The sequence below is a fragment of the Dendrobates tinctorius genome, unplaced genomic scaffold (assembly GCF_039654945.1).
Source record: "Dendrobates tinctorius isolate UK_male_01 unplaced genomic scaffold, ASM3965494v1 ptg000276l, whole genome shotgun sequence".
Lineage (NCBI taxonomy): Eukaryota > Metazoa > Chordata > Amphibia > Anura > Dendrobatidae > Dendrobates > Dendrobates tinctorius.
This window is the reverse complement of record NW_027361943.1, coordinates 2,314,653-2,340,811: the sequence shown is the minus strand read 5'-3', so window position 1 is coordinate 2,340,811 and position 26,159 is coordinate 2,314,653. Positions and strand designations below refer to the sequence as shown.

The following is a 26,159-nucleotide window of genomic DNA, read 5'->3' as shown; positions in this document are numbered from 1 at the left end:
CTGTCCGATGCCCATAGCACATACGTGGAGGAGCCCCGGATGCCCGTTGCAGGCAAGGCTCAGTGGATCCGGAGTGTGATCCGGGAAAAGAAGCCGCGAGAGCGCCATATTGTTAAGGAACTGCAGCGTCCCGTCAGGGGATCTGTGGCTGGCCGGATGACCAGCAGTGTGGTCTGGCACCTCGACCTGGCCAGAGGATAAAACTTCATTCAGGAGGCCAACACTGGAGCAAAGATTTATGTGGGTCCATGGTACACAGAGGTCCCCTTCAATTAGGCCATATGTTGTGGCTGTGAGGAAGGTATCCACAGAAGGCTCCACCTGGTGAGCCGAAACTGACCGCAGGTCCTGCAGCTAAGCAGGAGGTAATGGCGCCTGGACGTAGTGAGGCAGTCACAGACACAGCATCCAAGCTGGAAGCTCTGGGGGCCATGGTGCCACCGCTGGAGGGGGTGCAGAGCGGAAGGAACAGTGGAGACTCCTCCTCCAGTGGATCCTCATCCCACACCTATATTGTTGTGCAGGGTCCGCATGCGGCCCATTTCAGTAACCCGCAGCTGTGCATTGACTGACATGGCCCCTTTAAGAAAAATGTGAGTTGTGCCGGTTGCACCTATAAAGTGTAAAAGGGACTGTTCCACGTCTCTGAGATGGCAGTGAGCCCTGCATGATGCCAAGGGAGGACTGAGGCGTCAGGAGTGGCCACCATGGTCACAGATAAAAGACTAAGTGTTGTTTCCCCCTCCTCCTAATTTGCTTGCGCCCGTTGGCGCACCCCTTGCTGGATGATGAGGCTGGAACCCCACGGGAGTTGGTAACGGTGGACTATGCGGGTGACTGCTTCAGAACTGGACTGTGTTGCCCCTGGACTCTACCCCATTTCTACCCCTGGACTGGCCCCATGTTATATGCAGCCCACCACCGTCAAAAACCTGTGGTCCACTAAATGGAGGGGGAGAGCTTAATCAGGAGGACTCAAGGTTCGAGCTGGGTCAAGACTGTCTGGATAGATGCTAAGTTGGCATCGGGTCAAGGTACCTGTTTTACCAGTCCCAGGAGCAAGGGTACCAGGGTCAGGAGGGCCTGCTTTGAAAGAGACTGAGTCTCTTGCTGATATTAACTGAAGTTTGACACTTTGTTACTGATGTTTTTATATGTGCTGTTTTAACCCCATAGAGGTCATCATGTTTGGGGATGACAATGTTTTAGGAGGGAGAGGTGTAAGGAGGGGGGGAGCCCATCGTCTGCTCCCTCTCTCCTTCCCAGTTTGTGGTCCTCTATACGGTGCCCCGACTATGGGTTATGCCTTAATGTCTTGTTGTTATTCATGTACTGTGTTTGTAATGTCTTAATGCTGTATCATTGTAATGTATGTGCTGTGTTTGCCTCATCTTAATATTCTGCTATTGTACAGTGTAATGTGTAAAGCTTAGACATAGCAAATAGTTAATTTAAGGGGTTTGCACTGTTGGGCCCTAGAGACTGGCGTGTGGTGCATCCATTCCAGCAAAGAGAGGAGCCAGATGTCTGAGGTAACCCACTGTGACCTGGGGCTGGGATCAGAACTGCTTATTCATTTGCAAGGGGTCGGGCTGTGGACTGATTGTGCCTTATTGACTTCGCCCATGACTAACACCCTGTGCCACCTTGTTACACTATATAACCCAGTAAAATATTAATAAAATATTAATTACCTTCTTAGCAACACCCCTTTATTAATGACCATGAAAGTTAGCAGTGAGTAAAAAGGACCATATCTCGAGATTATAGAAAAACGAAAACATGGATATGCAGTAGATCAGCAAGAATAAAGTAAGAGGGTCCTCATTACCACAATAAGAGTCACTGAACTTGTATAATTGAGTGATGAATTACATTTTTCTGCTTCAGGATATCTTGCCACACTATGATATCTTTGATGCGGCAGAGATTCTGCTTTTACTTCAATAACCAGAAATTAATACCCGGAAGTATGAAATAATGAACCAAAAATTGGTGCTTACCTCAACAATCACACTTCTATGGATGAAATCAACCCCAGATGGAGATTTCCTGTCACCAAATACATTTTCTGAATATTTGCTGTTTTTAAGATTATTATTGCTCTCTCCAAGACAGTTTATTCCTGCATATGCCAGACCTCTAGCTGAGAATAAAGAAAACAATGTTAAATGCAAAAATACATGAATCACCATTTAATTTTGCTAGATAGTGTCCAGGAAAATTACCGTACCTGAATAACTGTCATGTAAATAAATGTAAAACAGGCCGCATTTCAAGGAGAAGAAAAAGAAACCTACATTCTTCATGTGCATACTTGCTTTTTATGAGTTGTAATTACAAAGTTCACAATTCCGGCAGAAATCTCACAGCATGCATGTAGTTAGAACTGAAACATTTTCTCTGCCTAAAGCAAAGAAGGAATACATATATGTAGTTCATCCGTCTCAATCGCATCCTACAAGCTTTTTGTCCCCTAATCTTGACTTCACTAGTCTGACCAATAAGCCCCAAGAGGTCACCATAGACTGCTGTGCATCATCGCTCTGCATCGTTCTGACATGATCTTGATATATTTTCTTTGAACAGTTCACTGCATTTATTTGTAGTTCTTCATTTCAGGCTGCATGATAACATTTATGTAATTATGCATAGTGGTAGATTCACCACATATAGTATATTATGTTTAGCGTGGTCATACACATTAGACATTAGTAGAGTGTTGTTGAACAATTGTGATCAAACAGTTGTCTAGTGGAAGATTGTTACTCTGAAGCCGTCATACACATATTGGCCATACATGTTCATTGACACCAGGAGAAGGTGATTGATGTTTTATGGGATAACGACACCAGTCTAGTCAAGTCAAAGAGATGTATTTAATACAAGTATGTAATATGTATTGTCAAATGTGGTGATCGACTTGAAAGCTTTTGTCACTTCTGGGAAACTAATTTTGAATGTCCCAAGTGTGTAGAATAAAATAAAAGAAAAGCACATTTACCTCCAGGACCAGCCCCACTACTTCGCTACAAGTGCTGCATGCCCCCATGATCTTGTGAGGCATCACATGACATACATCTTAACTGCAGTGCTCAAGTGATATAGACCTTGTTTTTAATGTCTTTTTTTCACTCTGTGTTCCTCTGCTTACAGTAAGGAGTTGTCATTTATTGTTTAATTTTGCTAAAATGGCACGTGCAAATCCTGAAACAACATTGAACCATTCTTCCAAAGAATTTGTCAGGTTCCAGTTCCAGGAGGAAGCAAAGAAGATCCAGAGTATAATTCAGCCACCCCCATGTTTCCCTGTAGGCAGGGTGCTCCTCTTTTAAGCATATGGTTCATTCTTCCTCCTCCATACTGTTGATAAATAGGCCAAAAGATTTCCAGTTTTGTTTCATTTATCCACAGAAAATAATCTCAAAATGTACATGGCTAATTTATATAGTTTTGAGTATATTTCTTGTGCTTTATTGGTTAGTAGAGTGGTTTATCATAGAGTTTGGGCAATTAAACCTTCAACGGTTGGTATACATCTTAATCAAAATATGAGGCAGTTATAACATGGATGAATGTGACACACATCTCTATTCTCTTCATACAGGTAACCAGCTTTTCAATCTCTGCTCTGAATCAACTCATGTGTGTGTCCACTCCATTAAATGTCAGCAAGCAGTTAATCCTGAATGCTACATATGTGTTTTCAACTATGCAAGCTTATATCTGGTAACCAGCTTTTTCAATCTCTGCTCTGAATCAACTCCTGTGTTTCTCCAATCCATTCAATGTCAGCAAGCAGTTAATCCTGAATGCTACATATGTGTTTTCAACTATGCAAGCTTATATCTGGTATATAGTTATTTCAACTTACTCTGCTTTCCCCTTATGTTGTGAGGTCATGAAACTTTTCAATTGCTTTATGATCCATGTAGCGCTGGACATTTCTTTATCTGACCACAACATTTATTGGGTCCTGCTGTCTCAATTTAGTTTAATTGATTAACGAGAAGAGAGAGAGCAAAAAAAAAAAAAAAAAAGGAGATCTAAGCCTTAGCCTCCTATATATTCAGACATAGCTTGGGGAAGGCATTTATGCAGGGGGCATTTATGCACATTTAATCAAAGTATGAGGCAGTTATAACATGGCAGTTAGACAGGGCAGGAGACAGGTAAAACATTTATATACATCTACTCCCTGTACATTTGGATTACAACAAATATATACCATATGCATTTGTGTAATTTAAATACTGGCAGCTGCATTCAAACACATCCACCGCCCTGGCATAAACTCTCTACACTCCATCCATATCGGCCCCTCACTCTTTTCCTCTCCTATGTATAGCACTCACACTCTTTTCACATTGCTAAATTGCACAGATCCATTCAGTCCCACCATTCAGCATCAGAGATGCTCTCACAAATCACTTAACCACCTGCTCACTCTTTCTATCCTCCTTCTCCTAGTCGCAGTAGATATTGCTCCCAACCCTGGTCCCCCATGTTATAGAAAGTCAAACCCCCCAACTGCTACACTCAGAAACCCCTCTAATCTTATTAATATTCCCTGCATGCCATCTGTGTCTCTTAATTGTGCCCTTTGGAATTCTCGTTCAGTGTGTAACAAACTCTCCTTCATTCAGGACTTTTTCTTTTCTAATTCTCTTATCCTTCTGGCTCTTACTGAAACCTGGATCCAGCAGTCAGACACTACCACTGCTGCTGCTCTTTCATATGGTGGACTACACTTCTCTCATAGCCCAAGATCAGACAATAGAGCAGGTGGAGGCGTTGGTCTGCTCCTATCACCAAAATGTACCTTTCAGATTATCCCTCACTTGTCTTCCCTTCTTTTGAGGTCCATGCCGTAAGACTCTACACCCCTTCTCCATATACATATTAGTCCTTAGAACCCAACACCAACTATGGGTACATTCCGCTAGGATAAATAAACACTAGATGCCACTAGAAGGAATAACCAAATGGCACAAGGAATGTAGAGTAGAAAATGTAAACAATTTTATTCATATTAGAATTCATATATCTTACAATCACATACAGATGCCTCAAATTATCAAAAAGCCGCTGAATACATGGACAGAATAAATCACTACATTATTAAAAATAAACCAATAATGGTGCTACACTATGGCATATAGTACCCGCGTAATTATAAATGAGACTGCTAGAAACCAGATTATAATAAGTGCCCCAACTGACACATTACTCCTAAATTTAGTACCTGGACTTAACAGAAGCGGATCACATTCTTAGCAATTCAAGGGCAAGCCATGACAACTGCTACCAAATGTAGAATTAATAATACCTGTATATTATATGTCCACGCTATCACCGTGATCTACCCCGACATGCCCCCTGAAGAAGAAGAAGAGGCGAAACGCGCGTCGGGGTAGATCGCTGTTGTGAGTTCATTTTCCCCTTCGTCACTGAGATCTGGTGAACTCCCTATTCTGGTAAAGGAAGGTAATGAGCCTGATTATCAGGCACCTGAGCCTAATGAGGAGGACTGGCTGAGTGGAGTCACGGACTGGATATAAGGCTGCCAACGCCCTTCTGCCCTGCGGGTGATTTCTCTGTGGACTTCTAGGACACCAGTCTGATTCCTGCTCCTCTAAAGCTAAGTTTTCTGTTTTGCCTGTTAGCATTTTTGCTTTTTGTTTTTTGTTTTCCTTGCTTTTCTGTATTCTGCCATTCCCTGCTGGGGTGAGCTGAATCTCCTTTTGCCTGTAGCTCTGTCTTCAGAATATTCCTGAGTAGTGACATAGCTTTTTTGAAGCCTAGCGTCTTCAGGGCCTTTTTCACTGTCAGTCTGTTGACTCTTATTTTCATAGGGTTTTTCACGGATTGCAGACAGCAGCCTTCCTGTCCTTTTCTATCTAGTTAGCTTGGGCCCCGCCTTTGCTCAGTCTATCTTTCTGTCTGTGTTAGTATTTTCATCTTGCTTCACCGTCATTATATGTTGGGGGCTGCCTATTGCTTTGGGGTCTGCTCTGGGGCAGTTTAGATTTCCCCTTTCTTTCTTTAGGCCTATTTAATTCTCCGGCTGTGATCGAGGGGTCTAGGGCATCGTAGGAACCCCCCACGGCTACTGCTAGTTGTGTTGATAGGTTCAGGGGTCTACAATCCGATAGCTGCCAACTTCTCTGGTTTTCTGGACTTAGCTAGCATTTTGTTTTTGCCTCCTACGGTGACTCAATCATAACAGATCGCGGTGATAGCGTGGACATATAATATACAGGTATTATTAATTCTACATTTGGTAGCAGTTGTCATGGCTTGCCGTTGAATTGCTAAGAATGTGATCCGCTTCTGTTAAGTCCAGGTACTAAATTTAGGAGTAATGTGTCAGTTGGGGCACTTATTATAATCTGGTTTCTAGCAGACTCATTTATAATTACGCGGGTACTATATGCCATAGTGTAGAACCATTATTGGTTTATTTTTAATAATGTAGTGATTTAATCTGTCCATGTATCCAGCGTTTTTTTGATAATTTGAGGCATCTATATGTGATTGTATGATATATGAATTCTAATATGAATAAAATTGCTTACATTTTGTACTCTACATTCCTTGTGCCATTTGGTTATTCCTTCTAGTGGCATCTAGTGTTTATTTACCCCCTTCTCCCTGCAAGTGGTGGTGGTATATCGTCCTCCCGACCCCTCTCATCAGTTCCACGATCATTTTGCCACTTGGCTTCCACATTTTCTCTCCTGTGACATCCCTACCCTCATCATGGGCGATTTCAACATCCCCATTGCTCTTCCCCTCTCCCCATCTGCTACTCACCTTTTATCTCTAACCTCCTCGTTTGGCCTTTCGCAGCTTACTAATTCTCCAACGCATGAAGACGGAAACTCCCTTGACTTGGTCTTCTCTCAGCTTTGTGCAGTGTATGATTTTGCAAACTCCCCTCTCCCGCTCTCTGACCACAACCTTCTTTCATTCTCTATCAAAAACTGCCAGGCCACTCAGGTTACCCCCACTGTCCATACTTATAGAAACATACAGGCCATTAACACCCAGAAACTTATGAAGAACTTGCAGTCTTCATTAGCCCCTATCTACTCCCTCATGTCCTGATTCTGCATTGAAGCATTACAATGAAACACTTCAAAGTGCCCTGGATGAATTTGCACCTCCTATACATAGAACACCACAACACAGATGGTGACAACCCTGGCACACCCTGCAAACACGTTTCCTGCAGCGGTGCTCCAGGTGCGCCGAACGTCTGTGGAGAAAATCCAATCTACACGAAGATTTCATCCATTATAAGTTTATGCTTCGAACATACAACACTGCCCTTCACCTCTCAAAACAAACCTATTTCAACACCCTTATCACCTCACTGTCCAATAACCCTAAACGTCTCTTTGGCACTTTTCATTCTCTATTCAACCCAAGAGTACAGGCCCCAACCATGGAGCTTCGAGCTGACGATCTGGCGAATTACTTCAAAGAAAAAATTGAACAGATCCGACAGGAAACTATCTCCCAATCACCTCATACCATGCACCGTCCTCCCTCCCCCACTGCATCTAGCTCACTCTCTGATTTTGTACCAGTTACAGAAGTAAGCAGGCTCCTTGCATCTTCTCGCCCAACCACTTGCACCAGTGACCTATTTCCGTCACATCTACTCCAGTCCCTTTCCCCTGCTGTCACCCCTCACCTAACTAAAATATTTAACCTCTCTCTCTCTTCTGGTATCTTTCCCTCCTCATTTAAGCATGCCATCATACATCCACTACTTAAAAAACCATCCCTCGACCAAAACTGGGCCGCTAACTATAGACCTATCTCTAATCTTACCTTCATCTCTAAACTCCTGGAACGCCTGGACCACTCCCGTCTTATCCGCTATCTCTTTAATAACTCTCTTCTCCACCCTCTCCAATCCGGTTTCCAATCTTTACACTCTACTGAAACTGCCCTCACTAAATTCTCTAATGATCTACTAACAGCTAAATCTAATGGTCATTACTCCATGCTAATTCTCTTGGATCTCTCTGCAGCATTCAACACTGTGGATCATCAGCTCCTCCTCACTATGCTCCGTTCCATTGGCCTCAAGGACACCGTTCTCTCCTGGTTCTCCTCCTATGTCTCTGACCGCTCCTTTACTGTATCTTTTGCTGGTTCCTCCTCCTCTCATCTTCCCCTTACTGTTGGGGTTCCTCAAGGATCAGTCCTAGGCCCCCTCCTCTTCTCTTTGTACACTGCCCCTATTGGTCAAACAATCAGTAGATTTGGTTTTCAGTACCATCTCTATGCTGATGACACCCAATTATATGTTTCTTCTCCTGACATCACGCCTGCCTTTCTAGAAAACACCAGCGATTGTCTAAATGCTGTGTCTAACATCATGTCCTCACTATATCTGAAACTGAACCTGTCAAAGACTGAACTCCTTGTGTTTCCTCCCGCTACTATTGTACCTATACCCGATATTGCCATTTCCGTGTGTGGTTCCACTATTACTCCCCAGCAACATACCCGCTGTCTTGGGGTTATACTTGCTCCCACATACGATCACTGACTTGCTCTTGTTATCTGCACCTCAAAAACATTTCTAGGATTCGACCTTTTTCTTACTTTTGACTCCGCAAAAACTCTTACTGTTTCTCTTATTCATTCTCGTCTCGACTATTGCAACTCTCTTCTAATTGGTCTCCCTCTTACCAAACCCTCCCCCCTCCATTCTGTCTTGAATGCTGCAGCCAGGATCATATTCCTCACCAATCGTTACACCGATGCCTCTACCTTGTGCCAGCCATTACACTGGCTACCCATCCACTCCAGAATCCAGTACAAACTTATTACCCTCACCCACAAAGCTCTCCATGGCTCAGCACCACCCTACATCTCCTGCTTCGTCTGAGTCTACCACCCTTCCCGTGCCCTCCGTTCTGCTGATGATCTGAGGTTAGCATCCTCAATAATCAGAACCTCCCACTCCTGTCTCCAAGACTATACACGTGCTGCGCCAATTCTTTGGAATGCACTTCCCAGGTCAATAGGATTAGTCTCCAATTCCCACAATTTTAAGCGTGCCCTGAAAACGCATTTATTCAGACTGGCCTATCGCCTCAACGCATTAACCTAATCTATCCCTGTGTGGCACAGTCAAAAGTTTTACCATAACCAGGTTCCCCGTATCATGTTCCCACATGCTTTATGCATCCATTATCCCTCTGTTTTTGTACTGTTACACACTTAACATTATGGCTGATCCAAACAATCAGGTAATTGTTACCACCCACCTTTCGTGTCTACCTTTTTTGCCTCATAGATTGTAAGCTTGCGAGCAAGGCCCTCATTCCTCTTGGTATCTGTTATGATCTATGTGATTATTGTTATGCTGTAATGTCTATTGTCTGTACAAGTCCCCTCTGAAATGTAAAGTGCTGCGGAATATGTCGGCGCTATAGAAATACAATGTATTATTTATTATTAATGTGCAAACTAAAACATCAAGGCCTGCTGCCAGCCAATTTAGTGCCAGTTTTTTTTCAATGACTTAGGCCTCTTTCACACTTCCGTTTTTTACAATCAGTCACAATCCGCCAGGTTTTGAAAAAAAACGGATCCTCAAATTTTTTTTGAGGATCCGTTTTTTTCCCATTGACTTGCATTAATGGCGGATTGTGACGGATTGATGTCCGTTGCATCCGTTTTTTGTGAGGATCCGCCAAAAGTTGCTGTCCGTTACCATCCTCAAAAATTTCAAAACGGAGCTTGTAACGTTTTTTTCTCTAGCGGATCCTGCAAACACTGATTTAACCCGAATTTCTTTCTGGGTGCCGGAGAAAAAAAAATTTTCTCTCTCTCTCTCTCTCTCTCTCTCTCTCTCTCTCCTTCCCGGCCAGCGATTCCTTTAAATTTCTTCATTTTCAGGATCCGTCTGAAAAACGGATCCTGTGCCATCCGTTCACATCAGTTGCGGATTATAACTGATGCAAAAAACTGAAGTGTGAAAGAGGCCTTAAGGGTTTTTAACCACTTGCCTCCTCAGGAATCTGGTGGCAAGCAGTGATAGTTTCCTCCTCTTGCCATGTCCATGTAGTGTAAAGAGGGTTCCTTTAGCTTGTTACTTGTGAACTATGCTTCCAGCTCTCTCTCTCTCTCTCTCTCTCTCTCTCTCTCAGTCAATGCCTTTGCTGTCTTTTTGTATCCTTTTCCAGAGACTCTAACACAACTGCTTCTTAAGCTGCGCACAGTACGGACTCAAGAGTGGTGTACAGGCTCAATAGTAAGTTTAATGGTCCATACATTCACTCTCACAGAGCGGTTTTATTAGCATAGACTACTGAGGCTATATAGCTATCTGTATGTAGGATGGTTGGGGGTCTCAGGACTCAGCCAGGAATCCTACCCACTCTTCTCTGTAGGGTTTGAGAAAGGATGAACTAGTTTAGCATGTCATAATGAAAATTCTCTCTTACTATAGTGTTGAAGTGTCACTGTTCAGTTTCTTAAAAATATACCATATATAGTTTGTATAAGTATTTGGACAGTTATCATTATTTAACAATCTGAGACATAAAAATGAATCACCTGAAATATTTGCGTTTCCTAGTTCAGAAAATGAGAACACTGCTGATGTGGGTTTGGTCTCTCCTGAAGCCACACAAAGTTTTCGAATCAGATGTTGTTTTCCAGGATATCCTACAAATTTCACTCCTTTTGTGATCAGAATTTTTATATGTACCTACAAGGAAACACAATTAGCATCCTAGATGTGAGAAACACGTAAGTAAATGAATATGGATGATGAAGTGAAAAAATACTTTAACTTAAAACCTGTCAGGCGATTCATGTTGTCCGGTCTTTCAGGGCTAATATACTACTAACATTCAACCAGGAACCATAACTGGAGAACAAGACTAGTCTGGCTCAGCCTCCTGGCTGGCTCTTCCAAGCGCTGCTGCAGATGATTGACAGGTCTCTCCCTATGTACATGCAATCAGCTATTGTGGAGCTAGTATGATCCTTCCGGGGGCAGAGCTGGACTAGTCTTGCCCTCAGCCGGATCTTCAAAGCATATTATTCTTGAGATTCCAGAGAATTTCAGAGACTAATATACGTGGCTGGAATCATCCAGGCAGGCTGTAATTCATGCAAATTGGGCAGTATGAATTGCACAAAAGGTTCGCTTTAATATAGAAAAATGTTTTAATGCATTATTTAGTCAGATAAGATAAGAATACAAATACCAAATATTGATTTAATGCATAAAACATTTGCTTTACCTGTTAACTGAGATAATAACTAAAAAAATACTGCAGTTCATAAAAAAATTAAATATATAATTAAACAGCAACTGTCATTCCAAAAATACTTGTCATATCATAGTGATGTGTCAAAAGTTTGGATTCCCGGATGTCCAGTCACTAAGACCCTCATTAATGACTGAAACAAAGGGACAAAAGTGATCAGTTAAGTCCTTCTGTCTTCGAGTAGACAGGTTTAACTTTAGCATCCTACGCTTTCCTTATCTTCTTTATATAAAGACAAACACCAGGGTATACATCATGAGCATATACTACTTATGTACTGAAGGGAAGCTCGAAGAATGAGTAAAAAGAGCCTTTTATTAACATTCAATTATTCCCACACAGTCTGGATTATGACAGATACAAGTGAATCCTCACCTCAACGTTGATAGGAAGGTAGTTGTAAGCTGTAAGTGGAATCTTGATCTGCTCGCCTCGTATTACATGGTATGGCAATGTAAAATCAATGAAAAATGGTTTAAATGTTTTTAAATGGGTTGCTTTAGCGACGCCCAGTCCTGTTACTTCAGATACACCAATTGCTTCACTTATCCATGTTGTTATAGAGTCTGGAACTTCTACACGCAGTTCTCCCTCTCCAGTAATATCACTATGAAGAAAAAAAGTTATATATACTTGTAAATGTCTATCAGTGCCAACATTAAGAGAGCCAACAATACTTAGCTTAATTTCTATGCTTGGATTTAATGGACCTGTGTCTTTTTTTCAACTTTATTAACTATGAAACTATACAAATGTAAAAGGTTTGTTCTAGTAAACAGCAAGTAAAATCAGAATAATACTAATGCAGATCTGTCCCACGATTGGGGGTAACATTTCAAGATGGGTGGTGACCATGGCGGCCATTGTGAAGTTGGCCATTTTGGATCCAGCTTTATTTTTTTCAATGGGAAGAGGGTCATGTGACACAAACTTATTGAGAATTTCATAATAAAAACAATGGTGTGCTTGGTTTTAAAGTAACTTTATTATTTCATGAGTTATTTACAAGTCAATGAACACTTATAAAATGTGTTCAAAGTGCTGCCCATTGTGGGGCGTGGCCTGAGCTGGCGATGGTTTAACATGCACGGCTCAGGATATCTGAGGAGGCATCTCCTAAAGCGACAAATAAAGCAAAAGAAAATCGCTCTCTTCGATAACCCACGGAAGGATTGTTTTCTCGTTACTCAGAGGTACATTCTGATACCCCTTGTCTGAGCTTTGGACATTAAAAAGACATTTTTGAAATCTGAGGCCTTTTCCCGCCATTTTACTGCAAGGTGACACCATTTTAAACCGTGAGTGAAAAAATCCTTTCCCTGCTCCCTCCATTACCCACCGGCTGTCCTTGTCCTCAGAAAAAGTATCTCCACGCTTGTCTACCACACTTTAAAGATTTGTATTGTCTTTTAGAGATATTTTTTTACAAAAATTCTGTCATATACCAGCTGATTGGCGGAAGGATACAAAATAGTCCCCACCCTGTGCCCAATCTGACAGGATTTCTCTCGTTGCATAATTAAAAGACATTGACTTTTTTTTTGGAATCTCCTCTTGTCTGTTTTAGACCCTGTGGAAGTCCCAGGGTGTCCTAATTTAGCTATATTCTCCTGCTTTGTGCGAGGCTGCGGGAGCTATAACGGCTGCGGAGGGATCGCTTTCATCTCAACGTCCTATCTCAAGTATGCCATTTTCCTGTCATAACAGATCTGTGAGGCGGAAGGACACAAAATAGTCTGTGATTTGTGCCTATTTCTATGCTACCTCCGCTCCCCACCGCTCCTGTGGGGTGATCTGCCTTTCTTCAGCGGTGCCGTGCATCAGCTGCTGGCTCCCATGTTGCATATTTTATGAGCGGGACTGATGTCACTGAGCCCTGTGTGAAGACTAGCCACCTGTCATGGCTGCATTTAAAGTCACAGGGAGCGCGTCTATATCGGCACGCAGTTAATAAAGGATTTTACTGTATGAATCATACAATATTAAAAGTGCCATCTGATTCTGTGGTGTATCTCATTCCTCACGGTCCCTTTTATAAAAAGGCATAGGAAGACACAAGAATTTTCTATATTTTTAACGTTTATTCAGTATAAACATCACCAATAATATCAATTCTCTCTAATATAATCCCTGCAAGGCAGGATTCAAAAAAGGGCACAAGATGAGTCTCAAGGCTACTCCAGTGTCCAAATCAATGAAAGTGTCTAATACGACTCCTCAAAAAGCACAAAAATTTCAGGATTCTTACAATCCTAACTTTAAAGGTCAAGTGGATATCATTAACCCATTTAAGGCCAGATCTCCTCATAAAGAGGTCATGGATACATCTCTCTCATCAAAAAGGAAAAATCCTGGTAAAACTTCTGAAAAATTCATATCGCCAGCCAACGCTTCAAGTCCTGAGTCTGGAGATAATTCATCAAACTTTTCACCGGAAAGGTCAAAATTTAAGATGGATAACACCAATCCTTCTCCTTCCCAAAATCTGGATGTTATATCCATACACTCTTACATGGATACTCTCACCCAGAAAATCACGTCCAGTATGTCTCAATCATTTGAAAACCAAAATAAAATTTTACAGTCCACCTTGGATAAATTTAGCAGCAGGTTAGACAACCACGAAAAACGGCTAACTGTAGTGGAAGAACACACTGATGATTTATCAAAAGACACCCATGACCTCAAATCTGAATTTCACAGACTTAAAATTAAAGTTGCGGATATAGAAGACAGGAACAGACGAAACAACTTGAAAATAAGAGGAATACAAGAATCTATCTCACCAGATAAACTAGAAGACTTCGTCAAGACAATTTACAAAAAATTACTACCGACACTTACAGACCAAGATCTCATCATAGATAGGATCCATAGACTTCCCAAACCACTGAATATTGATAAAGATCTACCTAGAGATACCATCTTAAGGGTACACTTCTTCAAGATTAAGGAAAAAATTCAACAATTGGTTAAAGTTCTAGGAGGTTTTCCAGAACCCTATGCTCACCTTCAGCTATTTACGGATCTTTCAAAGGAAACGATTGAAGGAAGAAAGTCTTTTAACCTCTTCACGACCGCCCACAGTAGATAAACGTTGGCGCTTGCTGGGCTTTGTGCAGCGCCGACGTTTATCTACTGTCGGCGGTTTTGTGCCCCCCCGGGACCCCCACATACCTTCCAACGCGGGGATCCCAGTGCGCAATGCATGCTGGGACCCCCGACGTCATCGAGACCTGATTGGTTCAGGTCCCGATGACGTCAGCGTCACAGCAGCCAATGGGAGCGATCGCTGGGAAAGCTGCTTGTTTCCCGGCGATCTCCCTCATTGTAACGCGGCTTCTCCCTCTGATCTAACACTGACAGCTGATCAGAGGTGAAGCAGCGTTATTGTGTGACTAGATCGCTGCCTGGCACAGCTGATCGCTGCCTGGCACAGCTGTGCCAGGCAGCGATCTTGTCACACAGTAACGCTGCTTCACCTCTGATCATCTGTCATTGTGAGATCAGAGGAGAAGTCGCGTTATTATGTGCCAGGCAGCGATCTTGTCACATAGTAGCGCTGCTTCTCCTCTGATCTCACACTGACAGATGATCAGAGGTGAAGTGGCGTTAGTATGAGTCAGATCGCAGTGCAGCGATCTTGTGACAAAAATAAAAAAAAAAAAAGTAAAAAAAAAGTAAAAAAAAAAATGCAGGGGCTAGGGCTAGGGCTAGGGTTAGGGTTAGGGCTAGGGCTAGGGTTAGGGCTAGGGCTAGGGCTAGGGTTAGGGCTAGGGCTAGGGCTGGGATTAAGGTTATGGGTGTGTTGGTGTTAGGTTTGTGGTTAGGGTTATGGTTAGGGCTGAGATTAGGGTTAGGGGTGTGTTGGGGTTAGGGTTGGAATTAGAATTGGGGGTTTCCACTGTTTAGGTACATCATGGGCTCTGTAAATGCAATATGATGCCCGCAGACCATTCCATCAAAGTCTGCATTTCAGAACGTCACTACTTCCCTTCCGAGCCCCACCGTGTGCCCAAACAGTAGTTTTCTCCCACATATGGGGTACCAGCGTACTCAGGACAAATTGGACAACAACTCTTACGGTCCAATTTCTCCCGTTACCCTTGTGAAAATAAAAATTGGGGGCTAAAAGATCATTTTTGTGGAAAAAAAATGATTTTTTTATTTTCACGCCTCTACATTATAAACTTTACTGAAACACTTGGGGGTTCAAAGTGCTCACCACACATCTATATAAGTTCCTTGGGGGGTCTAGTTTCCAAAATGGGGTCACTTGTGGGGGGGTTTCCACTGTTTAGGTACATCAGGGGCTCTGCAAACGCGACATGACACCCACAGACCATTCCATCAAAGTCTGCATTTCAGAACGTCACTACTTCCCTTCCGAGCCCCACCGTGTGCCCAAACAGTAGTTTTCTCCAACATATGGCATACCAGCGTACTCAGGACAAATTGGACAACAACTCTTAGGGTCCAATTTCTCCTGTTACCCTTGTGAAAATAAAAATTGGGGGCTAAAAGATCATTTTTGTGGAAAAAAAAATGATTTTTTTATTTTCACGCCTCTACATTATAAACTTTACTGAAACACTTGGGGGTTCAAAGTGCTCACCACACATCTAGATAAGTTCCTTGGGGGGTCTAGTTTCCAAAATGGGGTCACTTGTGTGGGGTTTCCACTGTTTAGGTACATCAGGGGCTCTGCAAACGCGACATGACACCCACAGACCATTCCATCAAAGTCTGCATTTCAGAACGTCACTACTTCCCTTCCGAGCCCCACCGTGTGCCCAAACAGTAGTTTTCTCCAACATATGGCGTACCAGCATACTCAGGACAAATTGGACAACAACTCTTAGGGTCCAATTTCTCCTGTTACCCTTGTGAAAATAAAAATTGGGGGCTAAAAGATCATTTTTGTGGAAAAAAAAATGATTTTTTTTTATTTTCACGCCTCTACATTATAAACTTTAGTGAAACACTTGGGGGTTCAAAGTGCTCACCACACATCTAGATAAGTCCCTGGGGGGGTCTAATTTCCAAAATGGGGTCACTTGTGGGGGGTTTCCACTGTTTAGGTACATCAGGGGCTCTCCAAATGTGACATGGCATCCGATCTCAATTCCAGCCAATTCTGCATTGAAAAAGTCAAACGGCACTCCTTCCGTTCTGAGCTCTGCCGTGTGCTCAAACAGTGGTTTAGCCCCACATACGGGGTATTGGCGTATTCGGGAGAAATTGCACAAAAAATTTAGTGGTTCATTTTCTCTTTTTACACTTGTGAAAATAAAAAAAAATGGTTTTGAAGTAAAATGTTTGTGAAAAAAAGTTAAATGTTTATTTTTTCCTTCCATATTCCATTCATTCATGTGAAGCACCTGAAGGGTTAATAAACTTCTTGAATGTGGTTTTGAGTACATTGAGAGGTGCAGTTTTTAGAATGGTGTCAATTTTGGGTATTTTCTGTCATATTGACCCCCCAAACTCACTTCAAATGTGAGGTGGTCCCTAAAAAAAATGGTGTTGCAAATTTTGTTGTAAAAATGAGAAATCGCTGGTCAACTTTTAACCCTTATAACTTCCTAAAAAAAAAAAATTATGTTTCCAAAATTGTGCAGATGTAAAGTAGACATGTGGGAAATGTTATTTATTAACTATTTTGTGCGATATCAAATGATATCTGCTCTCTGATTTAAGGGCATAAAAATTAAAAGTTTGAAAATTGCAAAATTTTCTAAATTTTTGCCAAATTTTGATTTTTTTAACAAATAAGTGCAGATCATATCTAAAAATTTTTACCACCATCATGAAGTACAATATGTCATGAGAAAACAATGTCAGAATCAGTAGGATCCGTTGAAGCGTTCTAGAGTTATGACCTCATAAAGTGACACTGGTCAGAATTGAAAAAATTGGCCCGGTCACGAAGGCAAAAACAGGCTCGGGTGCGAAGGGGTTAAGCCAGTCACTTCCACCTTGAGGGAAAATAAAATCCCCCATAAATGGGGCTTCCCACCTAAACTTTTGATAATCTACAAAGGAAAGACGACCGTCCTTTTCTCACCTAAAGAAGGAAGAGATTTCCTGTCCTACTACAGGATACCTGACCGCGATAGAATCTCAAACTCTCAAGACCCTGGGCGCTCGTCAGACAAGGGATGATCCAATGGAGAGACCTGGTCAATATATTTACTCACCTTGTTATAAGGTCTCTCTACACTTCTTGATTATTTGGTCAATGTATTGTACTGTACTGCTTATTATTCATCTTTCCACAGGTTTTCTCACTTCTCTACTACTTTATGGACTCATATATCACATAAGATTATTATTATTATCCTTCTGGGAATAGTGTTGTTATGCCAAGGGATGCCTCCAATGGGATCCATACACAAACTTTCCCCACTAAGGAATTAGAGCCTTCCGGATCGGCTCTTCCTGAAGGACAATTTTGTTCTTATTGTTTTTGTGTCTCTTTTGTTTTTGGTTTCAAATAGGTATATAGTTTGAGGTTTTTGGACAACTAAGTTCTACAAAGGTAGGTGCACTCTGGTTTCTGCATTTCCTCTACCCCACTTCATACGAACCCAGCCATTCTTGTAACATGAAAATAAAATTCGTATTATACAATGTCAGGGGCCTATATAGCCCTTGGAAGAGATTTTCCATTGGTAGGGAGATAAACGGGATGCATCTTGAGGTTGTATGCCTTCAAGAAACCAAGTTCAAAAAAGATAACCACCCTTCTCAAAAATATCCCATTTGTATTTGAATCTTGCGGCTCACGAAAGAAAACTGGGGTTTTAACCCTGATTAGTAACTCAATTTCCTTTGAATTGCTTTCTGAAGTAAAGGACGAAAAAGGACATTATCATATTCTCCTGTGCAAATTGAACGGCCAAACCTTCAAAATAGTTAATACTTATGTTCCCACCATCAGACAAATTAGCTTCCTGAATAAGGGTACCGTTACACCTAGCGACTCACCAGCGATCCCGACCAGCGATATGACGTGGTCAGGATCGCTGGTGAATCGCTGGGTGGTCGCTAGTGAGCTGCCTCACAGGCAGATCTCACCAGCGACATCGCAGGGGACGGGGATCGCTACTACCTGTCAGACGGGGCGATCCTGCGTCCTCCCGCCCGGCTCCACGCGTCGCTCGTCGTCACAGCAGGAAGCGCCGCAGGAAGTGACCGACAAGGAATGGTCCAGCAGCTTCTCGCGCGATCAGCGATAACCAGCGGGGGAGCCGGTCGGAGGTAAGTATCACATGCAGCGATATCGCTAGCAATATCGCTGCAACGTCACAAAATCGGTGACTTTACAGCGATATTGCTAGCGATATCGCAGTGTGTAACGGGGGCTTAAGCTAATGAAAAAATTAGACACCTTACGATCAGGAACCCTACTTTTGTTAGGGGACTTTAATATGGTGCCAGATGGTGTACTAGACTCCACCTCTCCCAGCAGACAAAAAACGCAATCCTTGAACAGCTGGATTTATAATCACGAGGTATTCGACTCATTCCACTGTTTGAACACCACATCTAGAGAATTTACTCATTTTTCTGATGGCCATCAGTCGGCATCTTGAATAGATCATTTCTTTCCAGCATGAACCTTCCAAAGCTTAACCCCGAAGACTTATCATTTTTGTCTTCTCCCTTCAATGAACAAGAAGTCCTAGATACCATAAACAAACTTAAAACATTCAAATCACCCGGCCCAGACGGGTTTAGTAATGATTATTTCAAGTCTTTTAGTAATATATTAACCCCCCACCTTGTCAAAGTATTTAACTCAGCTTTCCAAAGAGGTCAATTTCCTAAAGAGATGCTGAAAGTGACAATTATCGTAATCCCAAAACCAAATTCAGACACTAGCCAAATTTTTAATTATATCCCTCATCAATACAGACGTAAAAATGTATGCAAAGATCCTGGCCAATAGACTAAATCAATTCCTCCCGAGTTTAATTTCCAATGATCAGATAGGCTTCATCAAAGGAAGACAATCCATAGATGGTACAAGAAGACTTATTAACATAATTAAGCTTATTTCCTCAAACAAACTCAGGGCCATTGTTATCTCTCTTGATGCTGAGAAAGCGTTCGACCGCCTTAATTGGTCATATCTCGAAGCAACTCTCAAAAAATTTAGAATGGCTTCTCAGATCACGAGAGGTATTATGGCTTTGTACTCCGGCCCTGGTGCGAGGGTCTATTCCAACAATCATCTTTCCTCTACGTTTAATATAGCTAATGGGAACAGACAGGTTTGCCCATTGTCACCATTGCTTTTTGCATTAGCTATTGAACCTCTGGCTCAACTAATCAGGAACAGCACAAAGATCTCGGGAACCAAAACTCTGCACAGAGATTTTAAAATAGCTTTGTATGCAGACGATATTATTCTTACCCTCACAGATCCAAGCAACTCTATCTCTGCCTTACAAACCTTAATCCAGACTTTTGCTAAAATCTCTTATTTTAAAATAAATGACTCAAAATCCAAAATACTTGGCTTTAACCTAGGATCAGACCAAGAGGAAATTGAGGGCCTCTCACCTTGGGGGTGGGCCACTGATGGGCTGACATATCTAGGCCTAAAATTAATCAAAAACGTAAACTCTCTAGTAAAAATAAATTTAGAGCTGCTTACTAAAAAGCTTTTTAATGAATTCCGTACATCTAGAGTTGATGGGTTTTCTTGGTGGGGAAGAATCATGATGGTCAAGTCATATATTTTCCCAAAAATCCTATACCTACTTCGCACACTGTCTTTAAAAATACCCACTTCCTCTCTCACAAACCTTCAAGCCTCATTAAACTCCTTTATATGGAATAACAAAAGACCCAGAATAGCAAAAAATATTATATACAACCATAAATCTTATGGTGGAGCTGGTTCCCTAAATATTACGGCCTATAACATTGCAAATTTAGTCAAACAAAGCTCATACTGGTGGCCTCATGATACGACACCAGCTTGGCATGAACTAGAACTGTTCTTTAATAATTATAAACCTCTTCACCTACTAATTCTGAACCAACTCCTTCATAAAAAATTAATTACAAATTCTCATCCGATTTTTCAAGCTATTTCTGAAGCTTGGAAAAAATTTTCTACTCCTAAAAGAGGCTCTAACAAAGAAGTCACAATAAAAAATCTGTCTCTATCAGTTATCTTTCAAGCGTCTAATCAGACCATTGACCCCGTTTGGTCTGAACTTGAACTTAAAAAAATTAAAGATTTATACAATGGCGTTACTTGTACACCTTACAATAAACTCAAGGAAAGATTTCAATCTACTACCCCTGTTTTCTTACAATATGTTATCCTCAAAGACATAATCCATGAGTTCTGTTATGATTGAGTCACCGTAGGAGGCAAAAACAGAAATGCTAGCTAAGTCCAGAAAACCAGAGAAGTTGGCAGCTATCGGATTGCAGACCCCTGAACCTATCAACACAACTAGCAGTAGCCGTGGGGGGTTCCTACGATGCCCTAGACCCCTCAATCACAGCCGGAGAATTAAATAGGCCTAAAGAAAGAAAGGGGAAATCTAAACTGCCCCAGAGCAGACCCCAAAGCAATAGGCAGCCCCCAACATATAATGACGGTGAAGCAAGATGAAAACACTAACACAGACAGAAAGATAGACTGAGCAAAGATGGGGCCCAAGCTAACTAGATAGAAAAAGAAAGGAAGGCTGCTGTCTGCAATCCGTGAAAAACCCTATGAAAATAAGAGTCAATAGACTGACAGTGAAAAAGGCCCTGAAGATGCTAGGCTTCAAAAAAGCTATGTCAGTACTCAGGAATATTCTGAAGACAGAGCAACAGGCAAATGGAGATTCAGCTCACCCCAGCAGGGAATGGCAGAATACAGAAAAGCAAGGAAAACAAAAATAAAACGCAAATGCTAACAGGCAAAGCAAAAAACTTAGCTTTAGAGGAGCAGGAATCAGACTGGTGTCCTAGAAGTCCACAGAGAAATCACCCGCAGGGCAGAAGGGCGTCGGCAGCCTTATATCCAGTCCGTGACTCCACTCAGCCAGTCATCCTCAATAGGCTCAGGTGCCTGATAATCAGGCTCATTACCTTCCTTTACCAGAATAGGGAGTTCACCAGACCTCAGTGATGAAGGGGAAAATGAACTCACAACAGTACCTCCCCCTTGAGGAGGGGTCACCGAACCCTCAACCACGCCACCAGGGCGATCAGGGTGAGCCCGATGAAAGGCACGCACCAATCTTTTGGCATGAATATCAGAGGCAGAGACCCAGGAATTATCCTCCTGACCATAACCCTTCCACTTAACCAAATACTGGAGTCTCCGTCTAGCCAAACGGGAATCCAGTATTTTCTCTACCTCATATTCCATGTTACCTTCAACCAATACAGGGTCTGGAGGTGCCACCCCAGGAACAACTGGTTCAACAAACCTCTTCAACAAGGATTTATGGAACACATTATGGATTTTAATGTGACAGGAAGAGCCAAACGAAAAGAGACCGGATTAATAATCTCCAAAATCTTGTAAGGTCCAATAAATCTAGGCTTAAACTTAGGAGAAGCCACCTTCATAGCAATATTTTTTGATGATAACCACACCATATCACCAATCTTAAACTGGGGACCAATGGTCCTATGTCGATTGGAAAACCGCTGGGCCTTTTCCTGGGAGAGAGATAACTTATCCACCACTTGGTCCCAGATCTGGTGCATTCTCTTCACCACAGTGTCAACACCTGGGCAGGCAGAAGGCTCCACCTGCCCTGAAGAAAATCGAGGATGAAACCCAAAGTTACAAAAAAAAGGTGACATCAAAGTGGCAGAACTAGCTCTATTATTTAAAGCAAATTCGGCCAAGGGCAAAAATGAAACCCAATCATCCTGATCAGCGGAAATAAAACATCTCAAATATGACTCCAAGGTCTGGTTTGTTCTCTCTGTCTGCCCATTGGTCTGAGGGTGAAAAGCAGAGGAGAAGGACAACTGAATTCCCAGCTTGGAACAGAAAGTCCTCCAAAATCTAGACACAAACTGAACTCCTCTGTCAGATACAATGTTCTCAGGAATCCCGTGTAAGCGAACCACCTGTTGCAAAAACAGGGGCACCAACTCAGAGGAAGATGGCAACTTAGGGAGTGGTACAAGATGAACCATCTTAGAGAACCTATCACAAATCACCCAAATAACAGTCATTCTTTGAGAGACCGGCATATCAGAGATGAAATCCATTGAAATATGGGTCCATGGCCTCCTGGGGACCGGCAAAGGCATCAACAACCCACTAGAGAGAGAACAAGATTTAGACCGGGAGCAAGTCCCACAGGACAACACAAAATTCCTGACATCATGAGACAAGGTGGGCCACCAAAAAGAGCGACTCACCAGATCTCTAGTACCAAAAATACCTGGATGACCAGCCAATGCAGAGCAATGAACTTCAGACATCACTCTCTTCTTCCACTGGTCAGGAACATACAACTTTCCACTGGGACAACGCTCAGGTATGTCCTCCTGGAACTCTTGCAGAGCAAGTCTCAAATCGGGCGAGATGGCAGCAGGCTTGGTCACCACAGGAGAATCAGCAAAGAAACTCCTAGAGAGGGCGTCTGCCTTGACATTCTTAGTTCCAAGAAGAAAAGAGACCACAAAATCAAAACGTGTAAAAAACAAGGCCTGCCTAGCCTGTCTAGGGTTCAAGCGTTTAGCCGACTCTAGGTAAATCAAATTCTTGTGGTCAGTGAGGACCACAACTTGATGTTTAGCTCCCTCCAACCAATGTCTCCACTCCTCAAATGCCCATTTCATGGCCAACAGTTCCCGATTCCCCACATCATAGTTACGTTCAGATGGAGAGAATTTTCGGGAAAAGAAAGCACAGGGATTCATTTTAGATGTTACAGGATCCTTTTGGGACAAAACAGCTCCTGCACCAATCTCAGAAGCATCCACCTCTACCTGGAACGGGAGTGAGACATCAGGTTGCCGCAAAACCGGGGCGGAAGTAAATCTTCGCTTCAGCTCCTGAAAGGAAGCAACAGCCTCCGGAGACCAATTCAACGCATCAGCACCCTTCTTAGTCAGATCAGTCAATGGCTTGGCAATACTAGAAAATTTTGCTATAAATTTCCGATAAAAATTAGCAAAACCCAAAAACTTCTGGAGGGCCTTCAAAGAAGTGGGCTGAACCCAATCATAAATGGCCTGTACCTTGGCCGGGTCCATTTCAATAGTTGACTGAGACAAAATAAATCCCAAAAATGAAATCCTCTGTACTCCAAAAAGGCATTTCGATCCTTTGACATACAGGGAATTCTCCCTCAAGATCCGGAACACAGTCCGAATATGTTCCACATGAGAATCCCAATCCTTGGAGAAGATCAAAATATCATCCAGATAGATAATCAAAAATTTATCGACAAAGTCTCGGAAAATATCGTTCATGAAGCACTGGAAGACAGAAGGGGCATTAGTGAGCCCAAAAGGCATCACCAGGTACTCAAAATGTCCCTCTGGAGTATTAAATGCCATCTTCCATTCATCCCCCTGCTTAATGCGGATAAGATTATACGCCCCCCTGAGGTCAAGCTTGGTAAACCAGCAAGCACCTCTAACTCTAGAGAATAGATCCGAAATCAGGGGTAACGGATACTGATATTTAATAGTAATTTTATTGAGGGCACGATAATCAATACAAGGCCTTAAAGAACCATCCTTTTTGGCCACAAAAAAAAAAACGGCACCTAAGGGTGAAGAGGATGGTCTAATATGACCCTTCTCCAACGCCTCCTTAATATAGGAACGCATAGCCTCGTGCTCGGGTACAGATATATTGAAGAGCCGACCCTTGGGAAATTTACACCCCGGGCTTAGTTCAATTGCACAGTCATAACTCCTATGAGGAGGCAAGGACGCAGACTCATTCTCACTAAATACATCATAAAAGTCCGCCAAATAGTCAGGAACATCATGCGACTGAGGAGAGGTGGAAAAAACCAGAGCCTCACTAAAGGCACACCGACAACCCCAACTCACCACAGACACAGATTTCCAATCCAAAACTGGATTATGAATTTGCAACCAGGGAAACCCCAGAACAACGGCATCATGCAGAGCATGCAACACCAAAAATCTGCAATTTTCTTGATGGTCTGGGGCGACCCGCATGACCACCTGGGTCCAAAACTGAGGTTTATTTTTAGCCAAAGGAGTAGCATCAATCCCCCTCAAAGGGATAGGCATCTGCAGAGGTGTCATCGGAAATCCACAACGTTTAGCAAAATCCAAGTCCATCAGGTTTAGCGCTGCTCCCGAATCCACAAAAGCCTTGGCGGAAAATGTGGACAGGGAGCAGATCAGAGTAATTGCCAGAAGAAACTTAGGTTGAACACCACCAACAGAAAACGTGTGTGCAAAGCGTTTCTCTCGTTTTGGACAAACAGAAATAATATGCGAGGCATCTCCACAGAAAAAACACAGCTTATTACGCCTTCTGAACTCCTGACGTTGCGCCTTAGACAAAACTCCATCACATTGCATAGGTTCAGACGTCTGTTCAACCGGTGGCAACACCTCTCGTGCAATCCTGCGTTCACGTAAACGCCGATCAACCTGAATGGCTAATGACATAGAATCGTCCAGACCAGAGGGAACAGGAAATCCCACCATAGTATCTTTTACGGCTTCTGACAAACCCTTCCGAAAGAGAGCAGCCAAGGCATTATCATTCCAGGTAGTAAGGACCGCCCACTTTCGGAACTTTTGACAGCACAACTCTGCAGAATCTCGACCCTGGTTCAATACCAACAGGGTCTTTTCAGCCTGATCAATAGCATTAGGTTCATCATACAACAACCCCAAAGCTTGAAAGAATGCGTTCACATTAGTCAGAATAGGATCATCTGGTTTCAAAGAAAACGCCCAATCCTGGGGATTGCCACGCAGCAAAGAGATGACAATTTTAACCTGCTGCGCGGAGCTCCCTGATGAGTTAGGCTTCAAGGCAAAAAATAATTTACAATTATTTTTGAAACTCAGAAATTTAGATCGATCCCCAAAAAATACATCAGGTGTAGGAATCTTTGGTTCAACAGCATGCGAACGAGCAAGGTAGGCGGAAATTCCCCTCACTTCCGCAGCGAGCTGCTCCACACGATCAGACAATTGCTTTATCTCCATTGAGAGAAAAAAAAAATTCCCCCTACAGCCTCAGAGATATAGAGGAAAGAATATACACACACTTTTTTTTTTTTTCTTTTTTTTTTTTTAAGCACAATTCTTTCCTGCTATTGAGTACCCTAGGATCTGCGGTATGGCGGGTGATTCTGTTATGATTGAGTCACCGTAGGAGGCAAAAACAGAAATGCTAGCTAAGTCCAGAAAACCAGAGAAGTTGGCAGCTATCGGATTGCAGACCACTGAACCTATCAACACAACTAGCAGTAGCCGTGGGGGGTTCCTACGATGCCCTAGACCCCTCGATCACAGCCGGAAAATTAAATAGGCCTAAAGAAAGAAAGGGGAAATCTAAACTGCCCCAGAGCAGACCCCAAAGCAATAGGCAGCCCCCAACATATAATGACGGTGAAGCAAGATGAAAACACTAACACAGACAGAAAGATAGACTGAGCAAAGACGGGGCCCAAGCTAACTAGATAGAAAAGGACAGGAAGGCTGCTGTCTGCAATCCGTGAAAAACCCTATGAAAATAAGAGCCAACAGACTGACAGTGAAAAAGGCCCTGAAGACGCTAGGCTTCAAAAAAGCTATGTCAGTACTCAGGAATATTCTGAAGACAGAGCAACAGGCAAAAGGAGATTCAGCTCACCCCAG

The 26,159-nt window shown here is 42.6% G+C and overlaps 1 protein-coding gene across 1 annotated transcript in view; it reads right to left on the bottom strand.

The window, feature by feature from the left end:
* CPAMD8 (C3 and PZP like alpha-2-macroglobulin domain containing 8) overlaps positions 1–26,159 on the bottom strand; it is a 357,262-nt gene that overhangs the window by 140,135 nt on the left and 190,968 nt on the right. Inside the window, exons 20-22 of the mRNA XM_073559839.1 lie at positions 11,685–11,916; positions 10,588–10,741; positions 2,004–2,146 (exon numbers count right to left, since the gene is read on the bottom strand). Of these exons, the coding sequence (XP_073415940.1) occupies positions 2,004–2,146; positions 10,588–10,741; positions 11,685–11,916 (529 nt within the window). The remainder of the gene's footprint in view (positions 1–2,003; positions 2,147–10,587; positions 10,742–11,684; positions 11,917–26,159) is intronic.